We start from the raw sequence: 24,914 nt of genomic DNA, 5'->3' as shown, positions 1-24,914 counted from the left end.
CAGCTGTAGGAGACGTAAACTGGGAGCTTGTTGATACCCATTCACTTTAAGCAAAAATCAATATAAAAAGAAAAAGTTAAAAGGATTAAGTATATTGACAGCAAATACTTGCAAAACCTCTTTAAAAGGATTTTTAACTTTATGAAACCTTCTAGGATAAAAGGTTTTTACAGGAAACCTAAGCAATGCATCTGTAGGACTACGAGTTCCAGGATGTGACTAGTTTGCAAATTGTTTCTCAGGCTTTCAGAGGCAAAATTACAAGATGACTCCTAATGCAATTCACAGCCCATTCATTTGCAGATGCTACTGCTGTAAGATGGCTTTTATTGATTTCAAAATTAAACTGCATGCTCTGCTTTCTAGTGTATGCGACCAAGCACATTAGCCTGTGGTTATGCATTTCCATCAGGACTCAGCTGAAAGTGAGAGAACCTTTTAATTGCTTTTTTTTCCTTATCCTATATTATTTGCTGCTAAGCGCCTTTTTTTTTTTTTTTGAGGGAGAAGCATTCAATTTAATGTCTTTATTAAAAATACAATCTTACTCCAAGTTTTGTAGGCTTTAGAAACTATCATTACTGCATATATTCTTTCTCCATAACTTTTTTCAAAAATATCCTATTTATGGCATGATGGTATGATTATGCATGGTCAGAGGTTTTTGAACTTCAGTCTTGAACTTTGCTATAATTATGTTTTTATTCATATTTTATAATGCAACAACCCAGTGTAAAATGTAAAGTTTTTTTTTTCTGCTAACAGATTAAGAAACTTGTATTTCTAATAAAAATGTCAGTGTTTTATTTATCTTTTCATATAAGATAATACAACTTGATCGTAAGACATATGGCCAGAGCTGAGGCTTTAGAGATCTGGATACTTTCTGAAGAAACAAGTCATTTGGCAAGCCTAACTAAAATCTTATTTTCTTATGGGAAATGCAACATTTTCTACCAGAGCTTATTACTACTCTTACCTATAAGCTTCTTACCTATAACTTAACATGTTAAAATATTAGAAGTGATTCAGCCCAACATGCTGAATGACTGTATTCTTCCTTGGAATTAGATTGTTTTCCTTCAGAAATGCCAATGATGAAGTCTCTGTATAACAGGAACAGTGTTCAAACAATGTCCTGTCATGACCAAATAATGCAGATGGGCTGACCCTATAAAAGGGATTACTTGTTTGTATTATGCTCTACTACATCTTACAGTAGGATTCCTTCTGACAGGAACTGCCAAAACGGATGTTTTATATTTGATGTATATATGATGTTGCACATGTAGTGTGTTTTTCAAGACAATGGTTCCAGACATGGACAGTAGGTAAAGAAAAAACTAAAAACACTTACTGCACACCGATCAGAAAGAGAAAAGCCAGTTGAATGTGGATAGGAGTGATTTTATTTCAAGAAGGGGACGTCAGAAATGAGCTATGGCTTAAGCTAAATATGCTAAATGTCAAAGATGTACAAAACAAACCTTTGTTAGGATGAATTTTAATTTTTGAACTGGCATAAACAGAGAATGGATCTCATCCAAATGAAAAAAAAAGTCAGCTAACTGAACACCCTTCTAAAGTTATAACCTGCAGAGAAACGAGGGCTTTACCTGTTGCATGTTTGTTTCAGAGGGTCTGCTTTCAAGTTCTTCCTGAAGACGTTGACTCCTCCTCTCTGCTTGTAGTAGCTGGTGTTGGAGCTGCAGGAACTGGTCCTTGGGCACCACGGCACAGCCTTGCTGCTGGAGCTCCCAGGGGTGCGGCGGCTGGCTAAGCATCACGCTGCTGCTGGAGTGTAGCATCTGAACAGCAAAACACATCGCCATCAGCAGAAAGCAGCACTGCAGTTCACACAAGGCGTTTTTCAGAGTTTCTTTTGCACGATACATGGTTCACTAGACATCAGCTTAGTCTTAAATAATTCCTTGTACACGAGAGAAACAACCCTGAAGTCAGAAACAGAAGCTAAAACTCCTCTTCCCAATGAAAAAATGCCTCTCTATGTGTAGTTCTACAGCTGAAGTCTAAAGGAGAGTGAACTTTGATTCATAATTTCAGACCTGAACTATAATTCACTGAATTTCTGATAAAATCACGGCAAACTTAAACGGGCCTGTGGTGAGCTTTAACTTGAATATTCCTTTTTAATTTTCACCTTGATCTTAGCAACTCTTTCAAAAATAGTGTCTAGTTACAAATAAAAGCACTAGCACAAGGCAGGCTGTTGTCCAGCAGTGCTGCTCATTTTTAGTCTGTAATTTAGGATGGAGAGATAAGTTCCCTATATAGAAAACTTGTTTTCCTTTTGTGTATGGTGATTTAAGTAACTTCATGCTGTCTGCTACATTAAATTCAAAATTCAGTATTAAGAATCCCATACACCTTTATGTTCACTACTGTAGAAATTTCAGCACAATTTATGATTTTCATTTAGAGTCACACCACAAGCAGAGCTTGATAGAAATTCTGGAGTCCTAAGTGACTGTGCTGCATAAGCAAGTGTACCCAGAGGGGCCCTTGAGAGATGCATGCATGTAGTAACCTGAAGTAGTTTAATTCCCAACTTAAGTCTTGCCTTCATTAAGAGAGTTACTGCATGTACCAAGTCTGTTATATAAAAGGCAGTTATTGCCAACACAGAGTTTGCACATACTGGGTGTCCTTTGTGAAGTTATACCAAAAAAAAGCTTCTGTAGCAGTACAACGAGGCCACTCACATGTAATAATTCACATTCATAATCATCCTTGCTGTAGCAAAAAGAGCATTTAAGAACAGACTTGTTCGAAAAGGTTTAGCTTTCCCACATCTTTTAGTTAAGTGCTGCTGCCAGGCAATGCCACAGCAGTTACTGGGTGAAAATGGGTAGAGAAGTCAGGCACTTCTGGAATTACCTCACTATGGTAGCATTGTAACTACAAGAGACAGATAAGCTGTCCCTGAATTAGAAGAACTTTTGTACAACATTATGAATAGAAATTGTTTTGTGTGATTTTCTAAACTTAAATAAAATCCAGGTAAGACCATTTCAGAGCTGTAACGAGTCATAATACTAAAAAATCCCCTTAAACTACACAGTAAAACCCCTGATGTTTCAGGCAAGCCATTTTGCAGCTTGAATTTGCATAAGATTAATGCTTTCTTCCTGTAAAGATCATTCTTCCTGTAAAAGTCATTTAACCGTATCATAAAATTCTCCCTCATTATCTCATAACCATTACTCTGGTCCCTTAGGAAAAGGTATGTGAGACTATGTTAGTGGTATTACTTTTCCTTTCGCAAATGCTGTAATTAAGGGCTCAATTAGTAACCGTAGTTCAATTATTGAATTCATCTATAATGGAATCAACTGTAAGCATTTCTCGTAATGGTGTAGTTTTGGTATCAGGGGTACTGCTCTAATGTAGACATAGTATTGGCCTGTTTGAAGTGTGGTAATGTCAGTGCCTGGCCATGTTAGTGTCTGTTCACCTCTGCTGGCCCAAGTAAATAGAATATAAACTTAAATATTATAAATATTTTAAAAATACTTTAGAAAATACAACTTTTTTTAAAAAAAATCTGTTAGTAGGTTCTCCTGAATCAACTTGTCAGTAAAAGAACAGGTCCTTTGCAGACTATGTAAATAATGAAATTTCAGTGGAATTTGTTTAGGGTTTCATATGATGCTGGTATGATGTTGTAAAACACACGAGTAACTAATGAAAGTGCTGATGAAACAATCAATAAATGTTAACAACATCTTCAGAACAAATACTGGTGGCATAGTTAATGAAAACAATGTATTTTGCCATATTCAGTTGTGGAAGGAAGTAGAACAGTAATGAATTTGCTAGACTATTAGGGTGAGTGCGGTCACATATCAGGTATTAAGGAAACGTTTGTCTGGTCAAAAAGCATGCAGGATGTCACAGGTAAACATGAGAACACCTTCAAGCCTCACAGGCATTGGGTTAGAAGGAAGGGGTTGAGCCACTTTTCATTTTCTTACGATCAGTTTAATTCTTTGGGATGCAATTGGTCTTTTCTCGATTTTCACAGTAATGCTTTACAAACATGCAGCTTTTTGCCTGCAGAATCAAATCACAGAAATGTGCTAGCCACACCAAATTAGGGCAGCTATCAAAGAACACTACTAAAATGAATAGTGGCTTCTTTGCTTAAGAGACACATGGAATAGAAATCCATAAAAGACAACGTGTTTTCTCCATGCTATGGTAGTACATTGAAAATGATTGCTCTACCTTCGCACACTATTTCAGAAAGAGAACTGCACCCTTCTCTGCTAGTTCCAACCACTGAGCTCTAGACAGGTTAGCCATGAACAAAAGGAGAACAGGCACAAAAGAGAAAGTTAGAAGTCAAAGCGTTAAGTGAATGTTATACACACCTGTTGGGAAAATGTTATCAGAAGTAACAAAAATCCTGCATGTGTGAAATACAAAGTTTTGGGAGGAAATGTAATTCCACACTTGATGTTTGTACTGAAGGATTTAAGTGTCTGGATTTTTCCCAAAGCATATTTAAGAACACATAAAAGCACAGGATATAAAAACGAGTCAGTAACTCATCAAGATCTCATCTTTTGCAATTGAGTTATTAATAATTTTACAGCTAAATTGCATAATATATTCAGTATAACATGTTTCCCATTCACTCACTTGATGAGATATTTTTAACAGTGTTGTAAAAGTCTCATCTAGAAGATACTTTAATTTATGGAACATGCCAAAGCTTTGATGGGGTTAAGTTATGTTTTAGACTCAAATACAGACAAAGTCGCAGAGACAGCTCCCAGGTCAGTCCTGACCACAGGGGATACAGCAACTTTAGTTAAACATTTCTGTTCCTGTAACCAGGATCACCTAAGAATTAAGCAGTTCCCATGACATACAATCCATCTCCAGCAACACCAGACAAGCCTCCACATTTATGGGAGGCTTTTGAAGAGTCTCAACTGAAGTTTTCACTCATGCCTTTAGATTAAAAAGCAAGTTGCATAAATTGTTATTTGATTATGCTGTAGATAAGCTAGCAAGGCTTCAGTTCAGCAAATTATTCCCATAGTAAATAAGAACAGGTTTCTACGTTAAGAGCAGCATTATGCAAATATTAGTTAAGAAACTTGAGGTTACATGTTTCAGGAAGGAAGAGGAAAATGTTAGCCTTGCCTCAAGCACAGAAGCAAATTTCTTCACTATTTGACTTCTTATCAGATCTTACATGAATTATGATAAACCAGTTTACTGCATAGGAACTTGTTTGTCACACTACTATTGATCATAAAAGATGACATTATTATTATTAGAGGGGATCGATTCTTCTAGTTTCAATCAGTTTCCCTCCGAAGAGGATTTTTTTTGCAAATAAATTCACAAATTCAGTGAGATAGCGATAAACCTCCCCACTACAGCCAGTACAGTCAACACCTATTGAACAGTACCTCCATTAACTGATCATCCAGCTTGACTTGCTTTTTTCTCAGCCCTTCATTTTCTGAGCTGGTTTCCAATTCATGTTCGAGAGAATTCATCTGGCTGATCTACGAAAGACAGGCAGTTTCCTTAGAAAGGCAGTAGTTTCATTTCATCTGCTGTGTTCAATATGCAAGTCATGAGTCATTGCACATCCAGACAATTCACGATTAAAAGATTAGGTATTTGGACAAGCATAATGCTTTGTTAAAAGCTGTGTCTAAGATAATGTTACACAGCGTGGCTGACAAAAGCATCAAATAATAGGTAAAGTAGCTGATTTTCAGTCTAAATGTGGTAATACTAGCATGTGAGCACTGTGTGCTGCAGAGCACTTGGAAAGGCTGCATTTTTTTATTTTTATTATTATTATTTTTTTAATGTTCCCATGCTTCACCACTGAACTGTTTGTGCCAAGCAGAAGTCCTACAGCATACTGGCACTCTGACAGCCCCACCACAGAGGCACAGAGACTGTGGGCTCCTTGGGACAGGGATTTGTAAAAAGACACGCAGCACAAAGCTTGGAGTAAAAGAAAATTACAGCTTTCCATCTCTGAGAGCTGTTGTGATACACACAGCACTGACTCACACATTTACCATCTGAAACTAACCTTCCTGTTTGCAGATGACAACTCCTTCTGAAGCTGTTCACACTCTCTCTTCAAGCTTAATTTCTCTTGCTCTATGGCTTTGACGATACCTGACTGGCTTTGATGTTTTTGGTGCTTCAGGGAAAGGATGGTGGATTCCAGCTGTCGGATCTAAAGAGACCAGAGATGAACAAATGTGGAAAGCCATTCCAAACCATTCAGAACCTGCTTCACAATGGCATTTCCACTAGGTCAAAACTGACTTTGCACTGTGAGTCAATTGCATCTACTTCATCTACAATATCAAGTATCAATCTATGTCAGACTCATAACAGATTCTGGTAATTTTGACATTTTAGCTTCCAGCATCATGTCTTCCCTTCCCTCTCCCCTTAATCTGCCTAATACTGCAAGCTAAGAAATTAAACGTGAATAATGCTGGGAGTATGACGAATTTTATTTTTTTTTAAGTGGTAATAACTAAAAGTTAGACCAAAATCTTAGAAGACAGGAGTTACCAAGATTTTCTTTAAAATGACCAGGGTTTTCTTTAAAAAAGAGCCATTGTTTGAACCATTGTAAGAGTGCCTGCCTACTTAGTGCAGGTAGGAAGGAAAGTCACCCCACAACACCTTCTTTCTACTCAAGTTTCCACCCAAAACTCATGGCCAACATCCCTCTTCTGCACTACCCGCTGCAAAACAAGGATCACTGAGTCTTGCCTCATATCAGCAAGTGCCCTGGTGATGTGGGCGCACACAGATTACCTTCTCCCTGGCGAGGGCCAGGTCGGTGGTGGTGCTGTGGACCTCCCTCCGCAGCCGCTCGTTCTCCTGCCCGAGCTGCTCCGGCTCGTCCCGCTGCGACCGCCTCTGCTGCTGCTCCTGCGGCCCTGGGGAAGGCACAGCCCGCTCGAGGACCCGGTTCTTAAGACAGACAGAATTGCAGGGTTAGGCCTTAAACAAAGAAGCAGACATTTGCTCTCTTCAGGCGGGTTTTTAAGGCTTTCAGTAGCTGCAGACCAAAGGCACAGGATTCCCGGCTTCCCCCCAGCCTGGGCACCATTTTCCAATAAAACCCAACACGCTAATCACGGTGCAAAGCCAAGTGCTTCCCCAAGTGCTTCCCTCTGCTAAAATCACAGATACAGCCGTGTGCCAGCATGGTTACTGTGAGTGCACGCAGTTCGACAATGCAAAATGGCAATTTGCACTCTATTTCACAGCCTCATCAAGCAAATAATAGAACTCCATTATATATTATTCGGTAATAGCTGTAATTTAGTTCCTGTTGTATAATCCTGAAGCACTCTCTTCTCCATGTGGACATTAAATATTCCTTTAATTACATAGCAAACAAGCCAAATTAGTATCTGAATTCATAACACCAATCACGAGACTGCTGTCTGCAACCTACTTCAGTTACAGTTCCTCATCAGCTGAGAAAGGCTGCTACAATACCACAATACCCTGCCTTTCAAAAACAAATTTCAAAATCAGACCTCCCTGTCAATTACTAGCTTTGTTGTTGATACACTTATAGTCTGTGTAAATTCATATTACCCACTGCTTTTTTGTATTTTTTTGGAAAAGATTTTATTCTGAGGAAGAAGAACAAAGACTCCTAGGACATGAATCATAGCCTGCCCTCACATTCAGATATTCTAGAAGTAAATATCCGCTATACACATTACAAAACTACTTAGTCAACTATTTTAAAACTGAAAACTGAAACTGAATTCTAAAACAGAATCCATTAAATTAGGACTTTTTTGTACTCTTCTTCTAGTTGTTTTTATTGTTAGCTTCTTATAACTTGTGTTCACAAAAGAGTCAATAATTACACAATTCAGTCTACTTGCTCAGATCTGCAGCTCTGTTTGTGTCCTTTTAGTGAGCAAGCTAACCCCACCCCAAAATAAAGTGGGCTACAGTGACAGGCTACAGAAGAGCAGCAACTAGCTGCTATTAAATTCCTAATCTGAATCTTTAAATTTGACAAGTGGAGTTGACCAAATTTGAGGCCCTTGAAGCCAGTTACCTTTTCATTGGCATTCTGCAGTTGCTTGTGTAAAGACATCACTTCTTGTTCAAGAGTTTCCTTCTCCTGCTGCGCCACCCGTAGGTCCGATTTCAGGTGGGACACCTGGAGGTTGGTGTTTTGCAGCGTTTCATCCAGACTCTGAACCTGTAAGGGGCAGGAACACAGCTTCGTGTTTGCTGTACCAAGACTTGTACCCCTCAGCCACCAAGCTCATAACATATGCCACAAATCACAGGGATTTGGCTGCTGCCTGTTGGAAGGGGTGAAGAAACCAGTGACAGCCCACCTCCTGAAAATGCTAAATGATTCCCTGAATTTCTGCTTGGAGTTAGCCACAAACTCTTAAACACAGCCAAAATACTGTACTCAGATATGCATTTTCCACCCCAGAACACTTCCTGTGATATGCTGGGAAAAGGAGATTCCTTTTGAGTTATTTATTCTTGGCAGCCCATGGCCCAGAAGAAACAAGGAGAGCCAAGCAAATGGCCATTTGTTCTCCTCCCTTGACTGTTGAGAAGCAAACCACCACAAGAAGGGAGGGAGCAGAATCTCTGTAGTGTTCTAGGGATCGCTGGGCTGAATGAATTGGCAAAGGGAACTTGGCTGTAGATGCAAAACAGCTTATTCCTGGTGGAAGGGGGGGGAAAGAGATCTCATCATATTTAACAAGTTTCCTCTTGTCCTTTAAGAATGTCACTTTGAAAGCCCATCAAAGTGTCCATTCTTAGCTGCATGAAGCCTTTGAGCATATTAGGAGACGGCTGTTTTTAGAAAAAAAGAGCACTACAAGAGATTAAGAAATACTTTTGATTCGGGGCTATAACAAAACCCACTTTTATACCTTTTCTTGTGCGACTGTGAGCTGTGTTTTCAGGGTCTGACTCTGTTGTTCCCAGGACTTCTGTTCCTGCTTTAGGCTGCCGACTGCGTTCTCTAAGAAGCTTACTTTAGCTACCTAAAATAAGATTACATCGTTAAGCCCCAGCCGTTCAGGATCTTCTTTAACTCCATTTGACTTTGGGAGTTAAGCTAGATGGAGTTACAGCTATGCAAAGAAAGTGCAGGAAAGCAAAAAAAAAAACTCATCTCCCTGCCCGAATCTCCACACAACAGGACCATTATTTATGGCACGCCGACTGCACTGCTCCAGTTCAGAGCTCCAATACATCAGAGCTGCAGTAAGTGCAAGAACACTGTCTTCCTTGTCCTGCTACAATATTTATATCCAGCCCTCTATTCCTTGCAATGTCTGGAATTTGCTACATAATCAAATTACAGTAAAGCTGTGCTCCAAAAGCTCTCTAAAAGCAGCAAGGGTAAAAAGGCGATGGCAATAGAGCCTTTATCTGGACTGAAGATAAAAAAAAAAAAGTAGTTTTACAGGTTAGGGTGATGGAGATCAGGATTTAATAATTTTAGCAGCTTGTTACAGCATGTAGGAGTGACATGGGCCTGCAGTTGTCCTACCTTATCGATGCATCTGTTTAATTCCTCACTCAGGGCTTCTTTTTCTTTCAGCAGCTTTTCGTTTTTAGTGATCAAGCTAGAAACTTCATTTTGAAGGTCAGAGAGATCAGCACATCTGGGCAGCTGTGGAAAACAACTCTAAGTCAAGTTCCTGTGCTGTTTCCGAATTTTGCCTGCAAGTGTCACACGAAGCTTTCTCCCCTCCTCAGGGCCAAGCATCACGTTCCAGGCAGAGCAGAAAAGGTGGGAGCAGACTGAAAGCTGCTTCGTGAGTGATCATACAAATACCACTCACAATCTGAGACACCCTTCCTGCAGGAACAATGCTAAGGACTCCAAAATCACCCTGCAGTCCCTCAGATTTGTGTTAATGCTCCCGCGAATCACAGGCCAGCAAATGGATGCTGTGCCTCTTACCTGAGTTGTATTAGCATAAAACCCCTAATAGGATCTGCCCTCTGGGTTGCATGACACCAATTGCCATGAAAAGAGCACTTTCCATACACCTATTTTTCATTGTGTGCATTTATGGCATTTTTATTGCTTTATTTTTAAAATAACCATAACAGATTGGGAATTCTCCTTCCTGAAGCTTAATGTCAGTGTTCCTCTTATAACCTTGATGAGGTGAATAAGGTTTTAGATTTCTCCTTCCAAGGAAGGGGAGAAAATACCATACAGATGACTTCTGATCTCTTTCCCAGTTGACAGAGTGCTTTAGCTTAGTCTGCCTGCTCCTGGGTGATTTGGTCTCTGTTCAATCTTCTGTCTTTAATTACACTCAAGCCACAATTCACTGTACTGAATATGCCTCATCTGCTTTTGCTTTTTAAGACCATTATAAACACAAAGCATTAGGAACATCAAATGAGTGCTTTACTCTGAAGAAAATGACTTCGGCACCCTAATCAGGAGGGCTAACTCATTTGTGCCCTTCATTATCTATGATTATTAGCATGTATTTACAGCCAAATGAGCCATGCTTATATGGGCAATAGCCAAGTCCTCCAGGAAATTATCTTTTTAAGTTCTGAGCTATTGAAGCCTCCAGGTAGCAGCACTCTTAATGTTACATCTCTGCTAGAGGACATGATGGAGGACACCAGTCCTCTTGTGGACCTAGATAGATATCAGGGACTGCTCAGTGGCTGGGGGATGTTCCCCTGCCCATCCCACCCACACAACCTAGAAAAGCCTGGTAAATTGCTTGATTATAACTTTAAATTTTTGGTCTTCATTGTTGAAGTCCATCTGTGAAGATCCACTGCTCTGGAATACCTTTTGGCAAGGGCTAAGTGAAACCAATCTTACGTGAGCAATTGTGCACCATACTGGGAGTTTTTTTCAATAAGATTTATATTCCTCTAGTGTTACGACATTTTGTAAGTTAATTTATATTTATTTTTGATAGTTAACTATTTCCAACTCAGTCAAGATAACAGATCACACGAAGAGAGAGCCAGCAGGATGGTGGCTCTAACCCCATCACTTGATGGTACCGGGCAGGGTGCTGTACCTGTTTTGTCTTCTCTAGTTCCTGCTTGAGGATGCGGTTCTCCTGCTCCAGTATATGAGCTTGAACTTTGGTTTTCGACAGCTCCATCTCCAAGGAGGACACCATGTTTGATGACTGCAGACAGTAAAAACTCAGATTTCAGCTTCAGAGTAACAGATTAACCCAAGGATGCTACAACTAGTGGGTTAGAGGTGGGATGCACGGGGCTGAACAGAACAGGCATGCTGGAAAATGCAAGTGAAAATATTTGCCATCACTAGCCTCTATTTTCAAGACAGAACTGCACCCTTCTATTTCTCTGGAGCAGCCAGAAAGCAGGTGCTGCCACACTTTCCCTCCACCCCTACTGCAGCATGCATAAGCATTTGCAATATGTAATAGGAAAAGCTCAGATTTGAAAGATCACACACAGCTCGAGAAGGGGATGCTAATTCCTAAAGGTTCAGTTGTTGCATACCACTCGAGACACTTATCCTGTACCTCTACTTTAGAGTTTTCCAGTTCCTCTTTCAGTACCAGTCTCTCCTTCTCCCATTCTTCCAGAGTACACTTCCCTGCTTCCCTTTCCTTTTGCTTGAGCACCCTTGCCAGCTGTTGGTTAAGATCCTGCACATCTGCTTGGCTTTTGGAGTTCCTCTGGCTCAGCTCTGTGTTTTCAGAGTCCAGCTGCTGGTTCCTGGTCTTCAGATCTGCCACCTGAAGTGGGACAGCAGGGTCAGTTATGACTATTCCTGTACTGGATGGTAGGGTTTTTGTTTGTTTTAATCCATTTCCTTTCTGTTCAGGTGATTAGAAAGAAAAGCTGACAAACATCACCCCAATTCATTGGCCCAGCCACAGAGACAGAATCCCAGCATGGTGACTCTGAATGGTGATACAGCAGTGAACTACCCGCACTCCACATAACAGTCATGACCCCAGCAGCACTGTTTTATTTCCCTATTGCCTGCAGAACTTGTTCCATGCCCTAGTATTAGGCCAAATCAAGTAGACCCCTATATAAAAGTAGGACTGCTGCTGCTGACACACTGCACACAGCCTCACAAGCTTCATTTCTGGGAATTGGCCTCAGATGTATCAGCTCTATCTGGCATACCTCTCAGTTCCTTCTTCCCTTCGTTATGCTGATATAAGTATCTTGAGTAGCTGACGAGCTACGAAATTATCCTGAGCAATACCACAAGGAACATGGCTGTAAAACCTATTTAAGCCTTCTGTTGCTTGCCTAGCACAATGAACCTCCCTTTAAACAGAAGCAGTGAATCTCACAGATATGAGCAAATGGTCACTGCTGGCAGCAATCCCAGACCCATCCAGCTGGGAAGTAAGAGGCTGAGTCACATAACCTCTCTCCCGTGGGCTACTGCAGAGCATTACCCACAAAATGATTACAAAGGAAGACTTTAACTTCATATTTCCATTAAGTAAATTTTCCAAGTTGACTATGGAGAATGCTCTCAAGTCCGTAAGCCAGACAGTTACAGTAGCACTGCAGTTGTCTTCAGATCAGGTCAAAGAAGCCTCACAGCAATCCCAAACATTTAATGAGAACAATTATCAAGAAGGGTAGATAGTGGTCTTTTTTTTTAAAAAAAAAAAAAACCTACCTGATGATCTAAAAAAAAAAAAAAAAAAAAAAAGACTTGTACATTTATGATTTCTCCAGAGAAGATTATGGACTCAGTCTGCTTACCTGCTTTTTCAGGTTGTCAACCATCTTCTGTACAGCCACTTTCTCCTTTCTCACTGCCTCTATCTTTTGCCTAGGAAAAAGGAAAAGCTCATTAACATTAGGGTCACTCATTTTTATATAATTTCTGCAAGAACAGGCTGCTTTTTGACATCACGAGAAAAGGTAATTCTGGATGTTCATTATTTTTCACTTAGCACCACTGCTTTGCATTGGCTTTGTGAGTACTCACTTCTTTCACCTACCTACGTGTTCCTCTCCTGGAAGGAAAGGCTGGGTTCCCAAGACTATAGGTAGTTATCTACTTGCAAAAGACCAAATTATTGAAGTGCTCTGTCCCACTGTATCTCTTCCTAATTTTTCTAGGGCTACACCAGCCTAACCACCTCTGTCCTTGCTGAAGCAGCAGGAATTATAAGAGGTCAGCTCCTAAGTGTTAGCAGTCACCTGAATCCCATCAGTGAGGCTCCTGCTTTAGCTCCAGGACTGGGGAGGACAAGCTGGGACAGGGGAGAAGCAGAAGGAACAGACCTCACCCAGGTGGAGAGCTGATGGCACCAGAAGGCAGCCTGCTTCACAGCCTGTAGGATAGCTAACACATGAAGGTCTACAACGTGAAGGAGCTCTGAGAAAGGACTCTGCTGCTGTGTGCCTGAAGGCAGGCACGTGGTCTATGTCCCTGTAGCATCCTTACCGCATTTCTTCCCGGGATCCATTCAGCTCCCTCAGTTTCAGGCTGGAAGCACTACCTTCCTCGTTTAACAACGTCACCTCGTTCTTCAGAGCAGTGTTTTCTTCCCTGAGCTTCTCGGCTTCACATCTGTGGCAGAGAGACAAGACATGAGAACTGCTCCTGTGCATTGTCCAAGCCCACAAGGAAAAAAACCCACACTAAAAGCCTGAGCTGCTTGTGATACTTTAAAACAAAGCTACAGCCGGCTTATTTTATGAGCTGTGTATGGATTTGTATAGATTTTACCTTTCAAGTGCTTCCCAGATCACTGAAAAGGGACATTCTAGCTATAAAAGAACTGCACAAAGTTGCTTAAAATCTAGGATACCTAGTAGAAGGATCACAGTCCAATACTGTACTGTACCTCTCAGTCCTTAAACTTCCAATAACATATCCCTAACTTCAGACAGCCTAACACTGCCATATGGAGGCTGCACCCCAGCTGCTTCAGAGCTCTGTGTGCTGGGGGCAGCAGCATGGAAACAGCAGAGTTTGTGAGTGCCTTTCCTTTCCCTGGGCACCTGAAGGGAAATAATTCAGGCATGGAGCAATACTTGAAGGAACAATTTCTTATAGGAAGCCGGTGCTGAGGGATAACTAAGCCATTTGTAAGCAGTTTATGACCAGCACTGAGATACAGCAGATAAAAAGGAGGCAACCTATTGTGTTTTCTTTGTTACAATGGTATTTGCCACGTAGTATAGCAGATGCATTCCTAATACCAGTTTGAAACAATCCAAAATAAGACCAACTCCTAACAAAAAAGTAACTAATTCTTTAGCATTAACTTTGATATTTAGAAAAAGCGAAACGCTTCTAGCTTTCCAAGCAACATTCAGTACTAGAAAGGCACAGAGCGAAGAGGTGATATTAGTAAAAATTAGAAGCATTCTGGAAATGTTACCACAACATTTTGGACATAAAAGCACAGGAACCTCTGACAGCGTCAAGTATACACTGTGAAGATGCCTGCATCCACAGGCAGGGCAGCAAGTTGCTGGTTTTACCCATTATTTTAGGTCACATTCAGAGAGAACCAAGTCACGCATGCTTATTTCAGCCGTTGTTATCCACGCTTCGACAGCCTGCCTGCTACGGGTTAGAGTCCGAGGCACCTTTTTCTACTCAGAGCTAAGCTACAGAGGTTAATGCAGCAGCCGTGGGGCAGTCAGTGGGACACTAGGTTAGTTTCTACGTGGAGCAAGCAGCACGTTGGAGCACGGCGGGGCCGGCACGCTTCCCACAAGGTTTTAGTGTACGTTACCTCAGAAGATCAACTTTTTGCTGCAGCTCAGTGCACGTGCTCTGCAAGCCGTGTGTCACTGTGTTCCTCTCCTCCTTCTCCTCATAGAAATGCACACCGTTTTGGTTCCCCAGGGCAGTAACTTTCTCCTCCAGCTTTCTGTTGGGGTCTTGCAGCTCCCTCTTGTCTGCCATCATCTCTTTTGTTGTGCTGTCACATTGGGCCTGCTCGTCCTGCAGGACCCTGAACATTTCAGGGTGTTCTTCCAGCTTTCCAAGCTGGCACCGCAGCCTTAACTTCTCGCTGTGCACATCCAGTTTTCCTTGTACATCTTGGTTTTGACCATCTTCCAGTTCTTTAGCTTTTTTGAGGAGCTGTGTGCTTTCTTCTCCGAGCTTAATGCCTCCCAGGTTACCTGCTTCGAGCTTGCAATGAAAGCTTCTCAGCTTACATAAGCTGTCTTCTAGGGCTTTATTTTTCTCAATTAACTCGATCACTTCAGATTTTAGATCCATGTTTTCCGTCTGGATTTCTTCCTGGAGTGACAGAAGCTTAGCCTGTGCCACCAACCTTTCCTGCAGCTCCTCAACCCGTTTCCAAAGCTGAGGAATCGCATCCCTCAGGTCGCCGTTCACTGATCCAGGAGCGTGTTCCAGCTGGAGAGAGGCTTCTGTCAGCTCTTCAGCCCTCTTGAGATCAGTCTGCAGCTTAGAAGCATCAGAATAAAACCCTTTATTCCTGGGAGCTATTCTGTTATTTGGCAGATGGGCATTCTGCTGCTTAGTGTCATTTTGAAGTACTTTTAATCTGGGAACTCTCTCAAGATCTCTCTTTTTCTGCAGCAGAGGCACCTGAGCCACTAGCTCTTGATTTTTGTCATAATTAAGATTACAATCACTTCCCACTGCCATTTTATTTCCTCGCATCTGACCTGCCTGCAACCTGAGTGCGTGGCCGTCTGCTCTGCCTTCATCCCACGGTTTCTCCACAGCAGAGCGCATCTCAAGCACTTCTTCCAGGTCTGCAGTGTCAGCCTCTAGAAGTGGAGGCACATTCACACCTACCGCCTTGCCTGCATCTCTCCGATCACGGGGCAGCCCCTGGAGAGCAGGATCCCTTCTGTCTTGCAGCTGTGGTGATTCTGCACCGGGGTTGGAGCGACCAGACCCAGGAGGTCTGGGGGGCTCCCGCTCCACAGCTCGCAGCCGTTGCTGCAGCCTGACGATCTCCGAAGCCATCCTCACATTTTCCTTCACAGCTTGCTCGTGCACCTTCTGCAGATTTATGAGCACATCTGCATCGTCTCCCAGAGGTTCTATACTAGAGAAAGCAGCAATTTTGCTCTTTGCTTTTGCATATTCATTTTCCAGGACCCTATAATGGTTCTGCAGTGCGGAAAAACTAACAGCCTCCCACTGCAGTTTCTGTATTTTTTCTTGAAGGTTTGAGATTTCCAGATTCATCTCTGCCTTTTCTGTTTCTGCTCTTACACAAACGTCTTTGTTTAAGCTTTCCAAAGCAAGAAGTTTGGAATTCAGTTCTTCTTTCTCTTGCTTATACTCACTGCTGAGTTTCTCCAGCTTTTGGCTAATCAGCCTCCCATTTTCCTCCACCAGGGATATATGCTCCTCTTTGTCCTTTAGCTCTTTCTCATGGTCATTTTGGAGTTGTGTTATTTTATCATTCAGCTTTTCCTCTTGCATCTCAGCAGCATTCCTCAGGTCTTGCAGCTCTTTCTGGAGCTGCTCCTTCTCGCACACCAGCTTGTTCAATTCCTCCTTGAAGTTCTTCTCCAGCAGCTCTTTCTCCTGGCTCAGGGCAACAGCAGCAGCCTTTTCATTTGCCAGGCTTTCCTTCAGCTGCTCGTGGGCTTCAGCAGCCTCCTGGGCAACTTCATCCCTTTCAAACTCCCACTGAGATTTTTCCTCTCTCTGCTGTTCAACAAGATCATGCAACTCTTGCTGGTAGCATCTTTCCAGGTTTTGGATCACTTCTTCATATTTATTTGCAAGTGTTTGTGTGTCCACAGAAAACTGAGTTTCAGCATGAGATGCTCTTCTGTTATAGTCAATTTCCATTTTTTTCCTAAACATGGTTAACATAATAAATTACTAAACTCTGAGCTAACTCAGAAAGATTCAATTTTTTTAAGTCACTCAATAAAACAAGCTGAAAGGTTACTATTTCCGCTGAATTTTAGTGGAGCTACTATGTGATGGGTGTTTCTGAGAGTCAAAGTTAAATTTGAGGCAGTTTGCTGAAACTTCAGAAACCAAAATCTAATTGCCTTGGAAGGGTATAACTCACTAAATGTCCTTTGATATTGTTTTGCATACAATATGCCTTTCCTGTGCTTCTCATCAGATTTAGAGGGTCTTGTCCCAAGAACATCCCCAACCAAGATGTTCATGTCCCCCATCTCTCTCTGTCACCCCAGGACAGCTTCAGTTTGTTGACACTCAGTCCTGCCTAAAAGCATTTACCAGCCATGCATTAACTTCTTCAGAAAAGACACCTCAAAATTCAAACTCTTTAAGTGCAAAGGACTGTAAAGCACAAGGACACTGAAGAGAGCTCAAGGCAGCCACATCTGGTTATGCTTTAACAGTGCCGTTGCCTGTAGGTGAGCTAAAAACCAATACAAATATCTGCTTGGAAGAAGTCAAAAGCCACTGGGTACCATCCCACCTGTGTCCTGGGATGAAGCAGGTGAGGGCACCGCTCAAAACACACCTGCAATAAGCCTCAGGAATGACTTCTGCACCAGCATCACTGTGCCAAGCACTCGCGGTCAGCGCAGACCTCTGCTGCCAGGGCTGGCGGGGACACTCACCTTTCCTCCTCCAGCTCCTGCTTGTGCTTCCTCAGCAGCTCTTCCTGCAGCTCCTCTTTCTCCAGGGCGTGCATTTCTGTCATCCTTTTCAGCTGCTCATGGAAGCCACGCTCCAGCTCTCCCTTCTCGTCCTGCAGCGCCTGCACCAGCACCCTCATCTTCTCCTCCACCCAGACACTGTTCTGAAGCAGTTCCTCTCGTTCCTGACTGAACTTCTCCTTTGCCTCTTCCAGTCTGGCTCTAAGATCGTCCTCGTGCTCTTTCCTCAAGAGTTCTTGCAGATTGGCTTTTTCCTCATTGAAACTCATTTGTAATTTGTTTTTCTCATCGTTATGCTTGCAGTCAAGCTTCTCCTGCTGTTCTCTGAGCACCGCTGCCTCTCCTTGCAGTTCTGCAACTTGATTTTTCAGGCCAGTTATCTGCTTTTCCATGACGTGCTTCTCTTCACTATACTTCTTCCTCATATCCTCTTGCTCCTTCTCACAGTGGATTTTTGTCTCATCTAGCTGCTTTTCATAATGGCTCACCTGCAAGAAGGAAAAACAGATCAGTTCATTTAATAATGCATTTTCTAGATATGTTTCCTGTACATTTGTGTTACATATTTCCTAACTTTCTACAGAATGATTTGATTTACATATTAGCATCTTATATCAGTTCTCCCTGCAAAGAATACTGAAGTGTGCAGCTTAATTTCTTACAGGGATAAAGATGATTATTCTGTAGAAGCCGGTGAAATCCATGCTTTTCTGTTCAGTTTGCGAAAGAAGAGAAAAGCCACTAATAATTTTTGAGTCTAAGTGAGTTTTGCAAATTGCAAGTAGAATATTTCACTGATTCCTTTTTCAACCCCCTCCCCAAATTAAGATGATGACGGATTTCCCTTTAAAAAGGCTTTTACAAATGACATGGGGCAAGCCCTTTAAGGAAAAGTAATTTCAGGGTAATATTTTTTGGTGCCCTTTCTTCATACCCATGCCTCATTTCCCGTTTGTAATCAGGGCAGGGGGCTGTCAGCTTCATCAGAATAGTTTCAGTGCCCCTGTGTTGTGCCACCCACAAAATTGGTCTGTTATAGAGTCATTGCAGAGTTACCAGCTCTATCCAGAGATGGTCTAAGAGATGCAACAGAAGCCCGACAGGATCCCTGACTTCTGATCCTGAGCTGGCTCTTGCAGAACAAGCCTGTGAGGCCAGATAAGCCTTGCAAACTAGGAAACCCCTACCCAGAAAATGGGAAACCACCAGGCACCACCAGCACTGCAGCAGCAGTTTCTGTGCTTTCACAGCACGGAGCACATTTCAGCGCAGTGTTCCCCACACAGACTCCTGCCAGCAGCCTTCCTAACCCACAATTATTCCCTGCCAGTGTGAATGAAGTGGCTGATTCAGCTGTGCCAGCCCTTCAAGACAGGAAATGCACTACTGCATCTGAAAGGCTCGCTGCTCCTGTTAGCTGGTGGGCGGCTGGGGATGTAATGCAGCATTCATCCAGCCCTCGCCAGCACCCAGGAGGAGCAGGGGAAGCAGAGGCTCAGATTCACAGAAAGGTTTTGGTTTCATCAGGGGTCAGAAGTCCTTCTCCAAGAGCACACTGTTTGTATAAGGCTGGAAGAGTTGTGAAGCTTGAAGGGAAAATAGCTCACCGTGTCTTCAAGCTCCTGTTTGAGGTGATGTAAGTCCCTGTGATGTTGCTCCTTCATTTGTTCAATGGCCATTTCTGCCTCTATGCTCATGTTTAACGGATTGCAGTCTTCTGAACCAAGTCCTTTAAAAACAGTAATTGTATACAGCTTCAAACCCAAACAGCTACATTCTCAATAGAATTGGTAATCAATTTAAATGTATTTGGGCAGCTACAGCATCACTGAAGACAAGAAACTACAAATATTTGTTTAGCTTTGAATATAGCAGTTACATTCCACTTAACGTTACACATTAAAATGGGATGTTGTCCGAGGAGTGCACTAGGAGGGTTTGGGGGAGCCTTTACATCATCACAGCCAAGGCTTTATCATGAATATCTCATGAATATCTACATCCCTGAAGTTCCCACATAAGAAATGTGTTTTACCTTGGTCAGGTTCAATGCCGCTGTTGCCGTGAGTTTTAAGATCGATGTCGAACTCCTCCGACAGCGAGTTTTTCAGCGATGGCCTGAAGGCCTTGCCCTGAGTGCGGTACTCCTCCAGCTCGGAGTGCAGCTCATCTATCTGGTCCTGCAGCTCCTGACCACAGGGGAGGGGAAGGAAAGGAGCTGAGTGAGAGCAGCCAAGCATCCGTGCACCAACACACCCCAGTGACAGGGCTTTTAGGGGAGAACTGCTGTGGGTAAAGACTAAATCTTGCTAGTTACCATCCTCCTGTCTGCAAAACAGCACCTTCTCCGCAACCCATGCAAATAACATGGAAGTGTTTATTAAAATAATAGTGCCTTCTTCAGACTGAAAACATGCGTTTTGCTTCCAAAACCTGCACGTTCTAGGTCCTTTATTCCACTTTATTCCTTCTTCCCACCACAGTTTTAAGCAGCAGCTTAGGAACATTTTCAAGCATATTTGAGAAATACTTCCTCAAACACCATTCTACTTGAAAAATCAAATCAGAAGCAAGAGATCAAATTAGAAAGGAGATATCCTCATTAGTGCATTTCCATCTGGTACTGCTGCCTGCTTGCCAGCAGAATATCCCAAGTGTTTGTGCCAAAATGCAGCATGCTGAGCTCAATGAACATCGTTTATTGAGGAAAATGAATCCATGAATGTGTAAACATGCAGTTCTGCAGATTTGAAAGGTTCAGAAAGTGAACCTTGAAGACTGACTCAGATCTGCCAGTACTCAAAGAAGTCAGCTGCACATTTAAGCAAATTCTTACCAAGAAGCATCAGTTCAGCAAATATTTCTAGAAAATATTTGCTTTTTAACTCCAACTTCTTAACAGAGCTACTATGTTGTTGCAGATTATGCAGCCTCTAGCCAAGACAGTCCTTCACTGAAGGAAAAGAGTAATGCAGAACAGGCGAGCCAAATGCTTGTTATCATTGTAGTCATCAGCAAACAGGTATGGAAATAGACACTTGCAGGCCCACCTTAAAGAAGCAGTCAGCTGCACAAGATGCAGGGAGAAGGCAAGCTTTAGATCTGTGTAGCTTTATTTCCTTAAGCTATTACTGTTCCAGAAGCTGACAAAACTCAGATCTCTCTTATTCCTGCTGGTAGTTCCTGCAGCTTTAAATTCAAATGAGGGCATCCTTTATTTCACGAATCAGACAAACCACTGGCGCATTGCCACACAAAGAATTAAGCTTGGTTTACACCGGTGGAGCAAAGGAGGCTCCATATACCCTATTCCAACCCACCCCTAAGGCATCTTACCTTCTCTTGACCATTTGCTTCTGCGATAAAAGCTTTCCACCACCCAAGAGCACAGATTAATGTAGAAAAGAAATAAACCAAAGCATCACAAACAGCAGTGTTGCATTGCATGCTGCTTCCAGAAAGGATGCTCTTGGTGAAGATGCATCCCTCGGGTGCTGTGTCCCCAGCCCCAGGGCTAGACTCACCCTGCACTGCAGCTCGTACTTGCTCTTCATTTGTGCCAGCCTCTCCTCCTGCAGGAGGAATTCTGCGCTGCTGGGATCGAGGTCACCGTACTGAAACAGCATCAACAGGACCCAGTCAGTCTTTCACACACCCCAGCTGGGATGCAGCTCTCAAGCAGTCCTGCAACCTGCTCCCTCTTTTTTTTTTTTTTTTTTTTTTGGTGTTTTTATTTCATTTTTATTCCCCTAGGGAATCCAAAAGGGAAGAACCTCCCTAATGGATACTATCTGCTATCTTCCCATCACTCTTACACTAACTGTGATGTCAGACTACACCTTTCTATCTTAATGCATGTACAAAGTCAGCATATTCCACAGAAATAAACCATTTCCAACTTGAAACATGTCTGGAAGACAGATGCTGGGTGAGGATCATTGCGGAATCATCACCAAGGAGCCTTTGTCTGTAGATGCACGTGCACAGAAATGCCTTTGGAAAAGCTGATGAGTTTATTGTATCATCGCCACGCTCAGCTGTTTCTCATTTTTCAGATGCAGTTTTAACAGAGATGCCACATAGCACCAGACACCACAGGTATCATCTGCCCTAGCTGGACATCGGGTCTATGTGAAACTATATTCTGGGGAAAAATCCCTGTAAACCTGTGGAATGACTGCTTTGCTGTAGGGCTTGCTGTTATCACTTAGCACAGGACCGCAGCGAGGCTGGGGTATCTGCAACTCTCTTAACTGAGGGGAGTCGGGCTCAGCATTTGTCTGATCCCCTTGGGAGCAGCCCCCGAGGACCCCACCACCAGCAGCACCTCGAAGCAGATTCAGCTCTGGACACACTGCAGAGAGGAGGATTTACATTTACCTTCTCAGCCAGGACGTTCTCCAAGTTCCTCTGCAGCTTGCTTGCCAAGCTTTCATACTCCGCCAGCTTTTCCCCCGTTTCCAAGAGCTCGCTTTCCAGACGGCTGTTTTCCTGAACCAGACAGAAACCCGACAGCCTCAGCATTTGGAAGACCAAAGAACCAGAAAGTGGCAGCTCATTCAAGAAGAGCAGTCTCCCAGTCAAGTCAGGGCACAGCACCGACACGATCTGCAGCCGATGACGGGAGCTGTGAATTTCTTTCCCACTGTTCACACGTGCACAGTGAGTGTACGCTGGCTGTGGGCCTGGTGGCCACCAGGCACACACTTCTTACTTGCTAATCCCTGCTTGGGGAGGAGCATTTTACACTTTCCCTGGCACCAAAAGGACAGCTGACCTGGTCAGAAGCCTCTCTCCTGAACATCCTTACAGGTGTCAGCTCACACTGACTGTCAGCGCTTTTGATATTTGTAAGCCAACACCATGACCTTTAGCTTCTGCTCAGCTTAAAAAAAAAACACAAAACATTAAGTTATGATAAGGCAGCTGTCAGATTCAGAAAAAAAATGTGATTTAAGTAAAAAATTTTCAAAAAAATTTTCCTAAAAAAATTTGGAAAGAGGATTTGAATATGTAGGATCATGGGTGAATATCATTGCAAGGCAGCAAATAGTTTTCTGAATGGAAAAAAAACAGCAAACTTGCTTTAGAGATTTCTTGCTTTAGAGATTTAAGCAATGTTTTAAGCATCATCCAGACATAACCTCCTGGCCAGGCAGCCAGAGGGCCAGCAAGGCAAGCAGCCCCCCAAGATCCACACACACACACCCTGCACATGTGGCAGCAGAAATCTGAAAGAGCCCTACAAGTCCTAGCAGTAACCAATCAAGGTGACCCCAAAACATTTATGGATGTGCTTTTATCTTGCTGAAGCTACTTTATCAGCTGAAACTACTTTCACCTAGCTCAATATATGCTGGCATAGATCCTCTCAACAAGGATCAAATCACAAGCATCGCTCCCTGCTTTTGCATACCCTGGGTTTTCAGCAGAAAGTGCCATTTGCTTTCAGCCCGTTACCTTCAGGGAGAGGGTGAGGCGGTCACGGATGTAGTTCTCATCAGTTTTCAGCTTTTCTATCTCCTGCTCCAGCTCCAGCCGCTGCTTATTAGCCTGCTGCAGGATTTGCTCCCGCTCTTTCCGGAGTTCGTTCTTTAGAGCTGCGATCCGCTCCTTGTATTCCTCATCCAGCTTCCTGTTAAGGCATCAAAGGCAAAGAAAGCTCACAGAGGGAAGCAGGCAGCAAATGCCACGGCGTTAAGCTGGGTGGTATTGGCACTCCGAGCCACTGCCCCTATTGGGCCTGGCTCCAGACAGAAGCACGGGGATTAACCGCGCAGATCGGCCGCACGGTGCTGGATGATTTTTAGTCCTCAGGCTCAGACCAGTTTCCATCCAAACCACAGGTGCTCACACCTCTCCTGCCCTTCCTCCCAAGCCTCTACCTCCATCACCAACACCTGCAGTGATGACGAGGACAGGCAGGAGCTGCTCGTGCTCACCCTTGGTGTCCCAGGACACTCTACCTGAGGTTGTACTCGTTCCGGCGCTCTATCGCAGCGTGGTGGTCATCGACTTCGGAGGCCATCAGGGATTTCAGCTTCTCAGCTTTTTCCAAGTCCGACCGCAGCTTCTCTTTCTCCCTGGCCACTTGGTCCACCCGTTCCCTAGGGTGAACATGGCCGTGCTGGGTTAAGGCAGCCCTCCCCCAGAGGAGAGGCTCACCAGAGGCTTCTCAGAGAGCCTGGAAAAATTTCTGATTTTTTTTTTTTTTTTATCCTCAGCTGCATTTGTAGCTAGCTATGAGCTTGGGCACACAGCTCTGGGCCTATCTTGGTGCTCCCACAGGTCCCAAACCAGATGCGATCCCTCCTGCCCCATTTACTTGTTCTTATTTTTATCGCCTTCACCACTTCATCCTCACATTTTATCCCACCTATTTTAATCACAGGTTAGCAAGGTTTGCTTTCTTGAGCTGCTTTCTTGGTGGAAACTCAATAACAAATCTCTCCATAGAGTAAACGTAAAAAGACAGACCCGCACAGTGGGAAGCTTCATCTTTTGCTCTAAAAGTGAAATGGGGAACTCATAGGCATGAGTGCTAAGCTGATAGGTAACACATCTGTGGTCTTAATGACCAAAGTCATCCCCAGTGATGCACAAACAAGAAGTCTGCACACCACAAGTCCTGTGCAAAGTCAAATTATGTTTGACATTCAAATGAAAAAAAGGGGAAACTCAGTTTGTACCTCATGCATCCCTGTCCCACAGCAAAACCTATGTCAAAGTACTCCCAGAAAGCATTTAGGATTTGTGGTGTCACTTATCAGGTTGTGCTAGCCTCTGCCTGAACACTTTTGTGTTCCTTGGCCAGTGCCCACTGCAGACTGCAATAACCCTTTCAGGCTGGGAACAGCCCAATGCTTTGATTCCCCCCCCAAGCACATTCTCCTGTGATACTTGGCTATTTTATCCAAGTAAACCCAAATGAAGATGAATTAATGATAACCAAATAGCGATGATTAGGGGGACAGGCAGTGCGATGCCCCTCGGAGGGGCCGTGCTGCCGCTCAGCGGCTGCTCCTTAAGCTCCTGCTGGGCAATCCCCAGGGAGGAAGCAGAGACAACAATCCCAGCGACTTACAGCAAGTGCCTTATCTCTGTTTTGAAGCTCGCCAGGGCTGCCTGGTGGATGCTGTTCTTGGTTATTAAAAGCTCGTTTTCTAGCGCCAGCGTCAGCTCTGTCAAGTTCACCTTCCCATCCAAGCTGAAGTCCAAAGCCTGTGGAACAACATGCTGTTGGAGCAGAGCTTTCTTGCTCTGCAGGAGCCTGAAGA

At 43.2% G+C, this 24,914-nt stretch overlaps 1 protein-coding gene across 7 annotated transcripts in view; it reads right to left on the bottom strand.

The window, feature by feature from the left end:
* The window catches only part of NIN (ninein), a 57,692-nt gene that overhangs the window by 9,157 nt on the left and 23,621 nt on the right, over positions 1 to 24,914 (bottom strand). For 4 of the 7 annotated variants that reach the window (XM_084520965.1, XM_084520968.1, XM_084520966.1 and 1 more), the window contains exons 9-28: positions 24,722 to 24,858; positions 23,604 to 23,744; positions 23,098 to 23,272; positions 22,018 to 22,128; positions 21,162 to 21,251; positions 19,673 to 19,826; positions 19,245 to 19,366; positions 17,599 to 18,125; positions 14,787 to 16,850; positions 13,484 to 13,609; positions 12,793 to 12,862; positions 11,580 to 11,795; positions 11,100 to 11,213; positions 9,584 to 9,706; positions 8,958 to 9,071; positions 8,111 to 8,257; positions 6,838 to 6,996; positions 6,092 to 6,241; positions 5,448 to 5,546; positions 1,617 to 1,808 (exon numbers count right to left, since the gene is read on the bottom strand). In XM_084520965.1, coding sequence (XP_084377091.1) covers positions 1,617 to 1,808; positions 5,448 to 5,546; positions 6,092 to 6,241; positions 6,838 to 6,996; positions 8,111 to 8,257; positions 8,958 to 9,071; positions 9,584 to 9,706; positions 11,100 to 11,213; positions 11,580 to 11,795; positions 12,793 to 12,862; positions 13,484 to 13,609; positions 14,787 to 16,850; positions 17,599 to 18,125; positions 19,245 to 19,366; positions 19,673 to 19,826; positions 21,162 to 21,251; positions 22,018 to 22,128; positions 23,098 to 23,272; positions 23,604 to 23,744; positions 24,722 to 24,858 — 5,031 coding nt within the window. Of the gene's footprint in view, positions 1 to 1,616; positions 1,809 to 4,248; positions 4,310 to 5,447; positions 5,547 to 6,091; positions 6,242 to 6,837; positions 7,027 to 8,110; positions 8,258 to 8,957; positions 9,072 to 9,583; positions 9,707 to 11,099; positions 11,214 to 11,579; positions 11,796 to 12,792; positions 12,863 to 13,483; positions 13,610 to 14,786; positions 16,851 to 17,598; positions 18,126 to 19,244; positions 19,367 to 19,672; positions 19,827 to 21,161; positions 21,252 to 22,017; positions 22,129 to 23,097; positions 23,273 to 23,603; positions 23,745 to 24,721; positions 24,859 to 24,914 lie in introns of those variants that run through there. The other 3 variants (XM_084520969.1, XM_084520971.1, XM_084520970.1) reach the window with 3 other exon arrangements.

The sequence above is a fragment of the Aythya ferina genome (genome assembly GCF_964211825.1).
Source record: "Aythya ferina genome assembly, chromosome: 5".
Lineage (NCBI taxonomy): Eukaryota > Metazoa > Chordata > Aves > Anseriformes > Anatidae > Aythya > Aythya ferina.
Note: the sequence above shows the minus strand (reverse complement) of the source record. Positions and strands in the feature narration are given on the sequence as shown.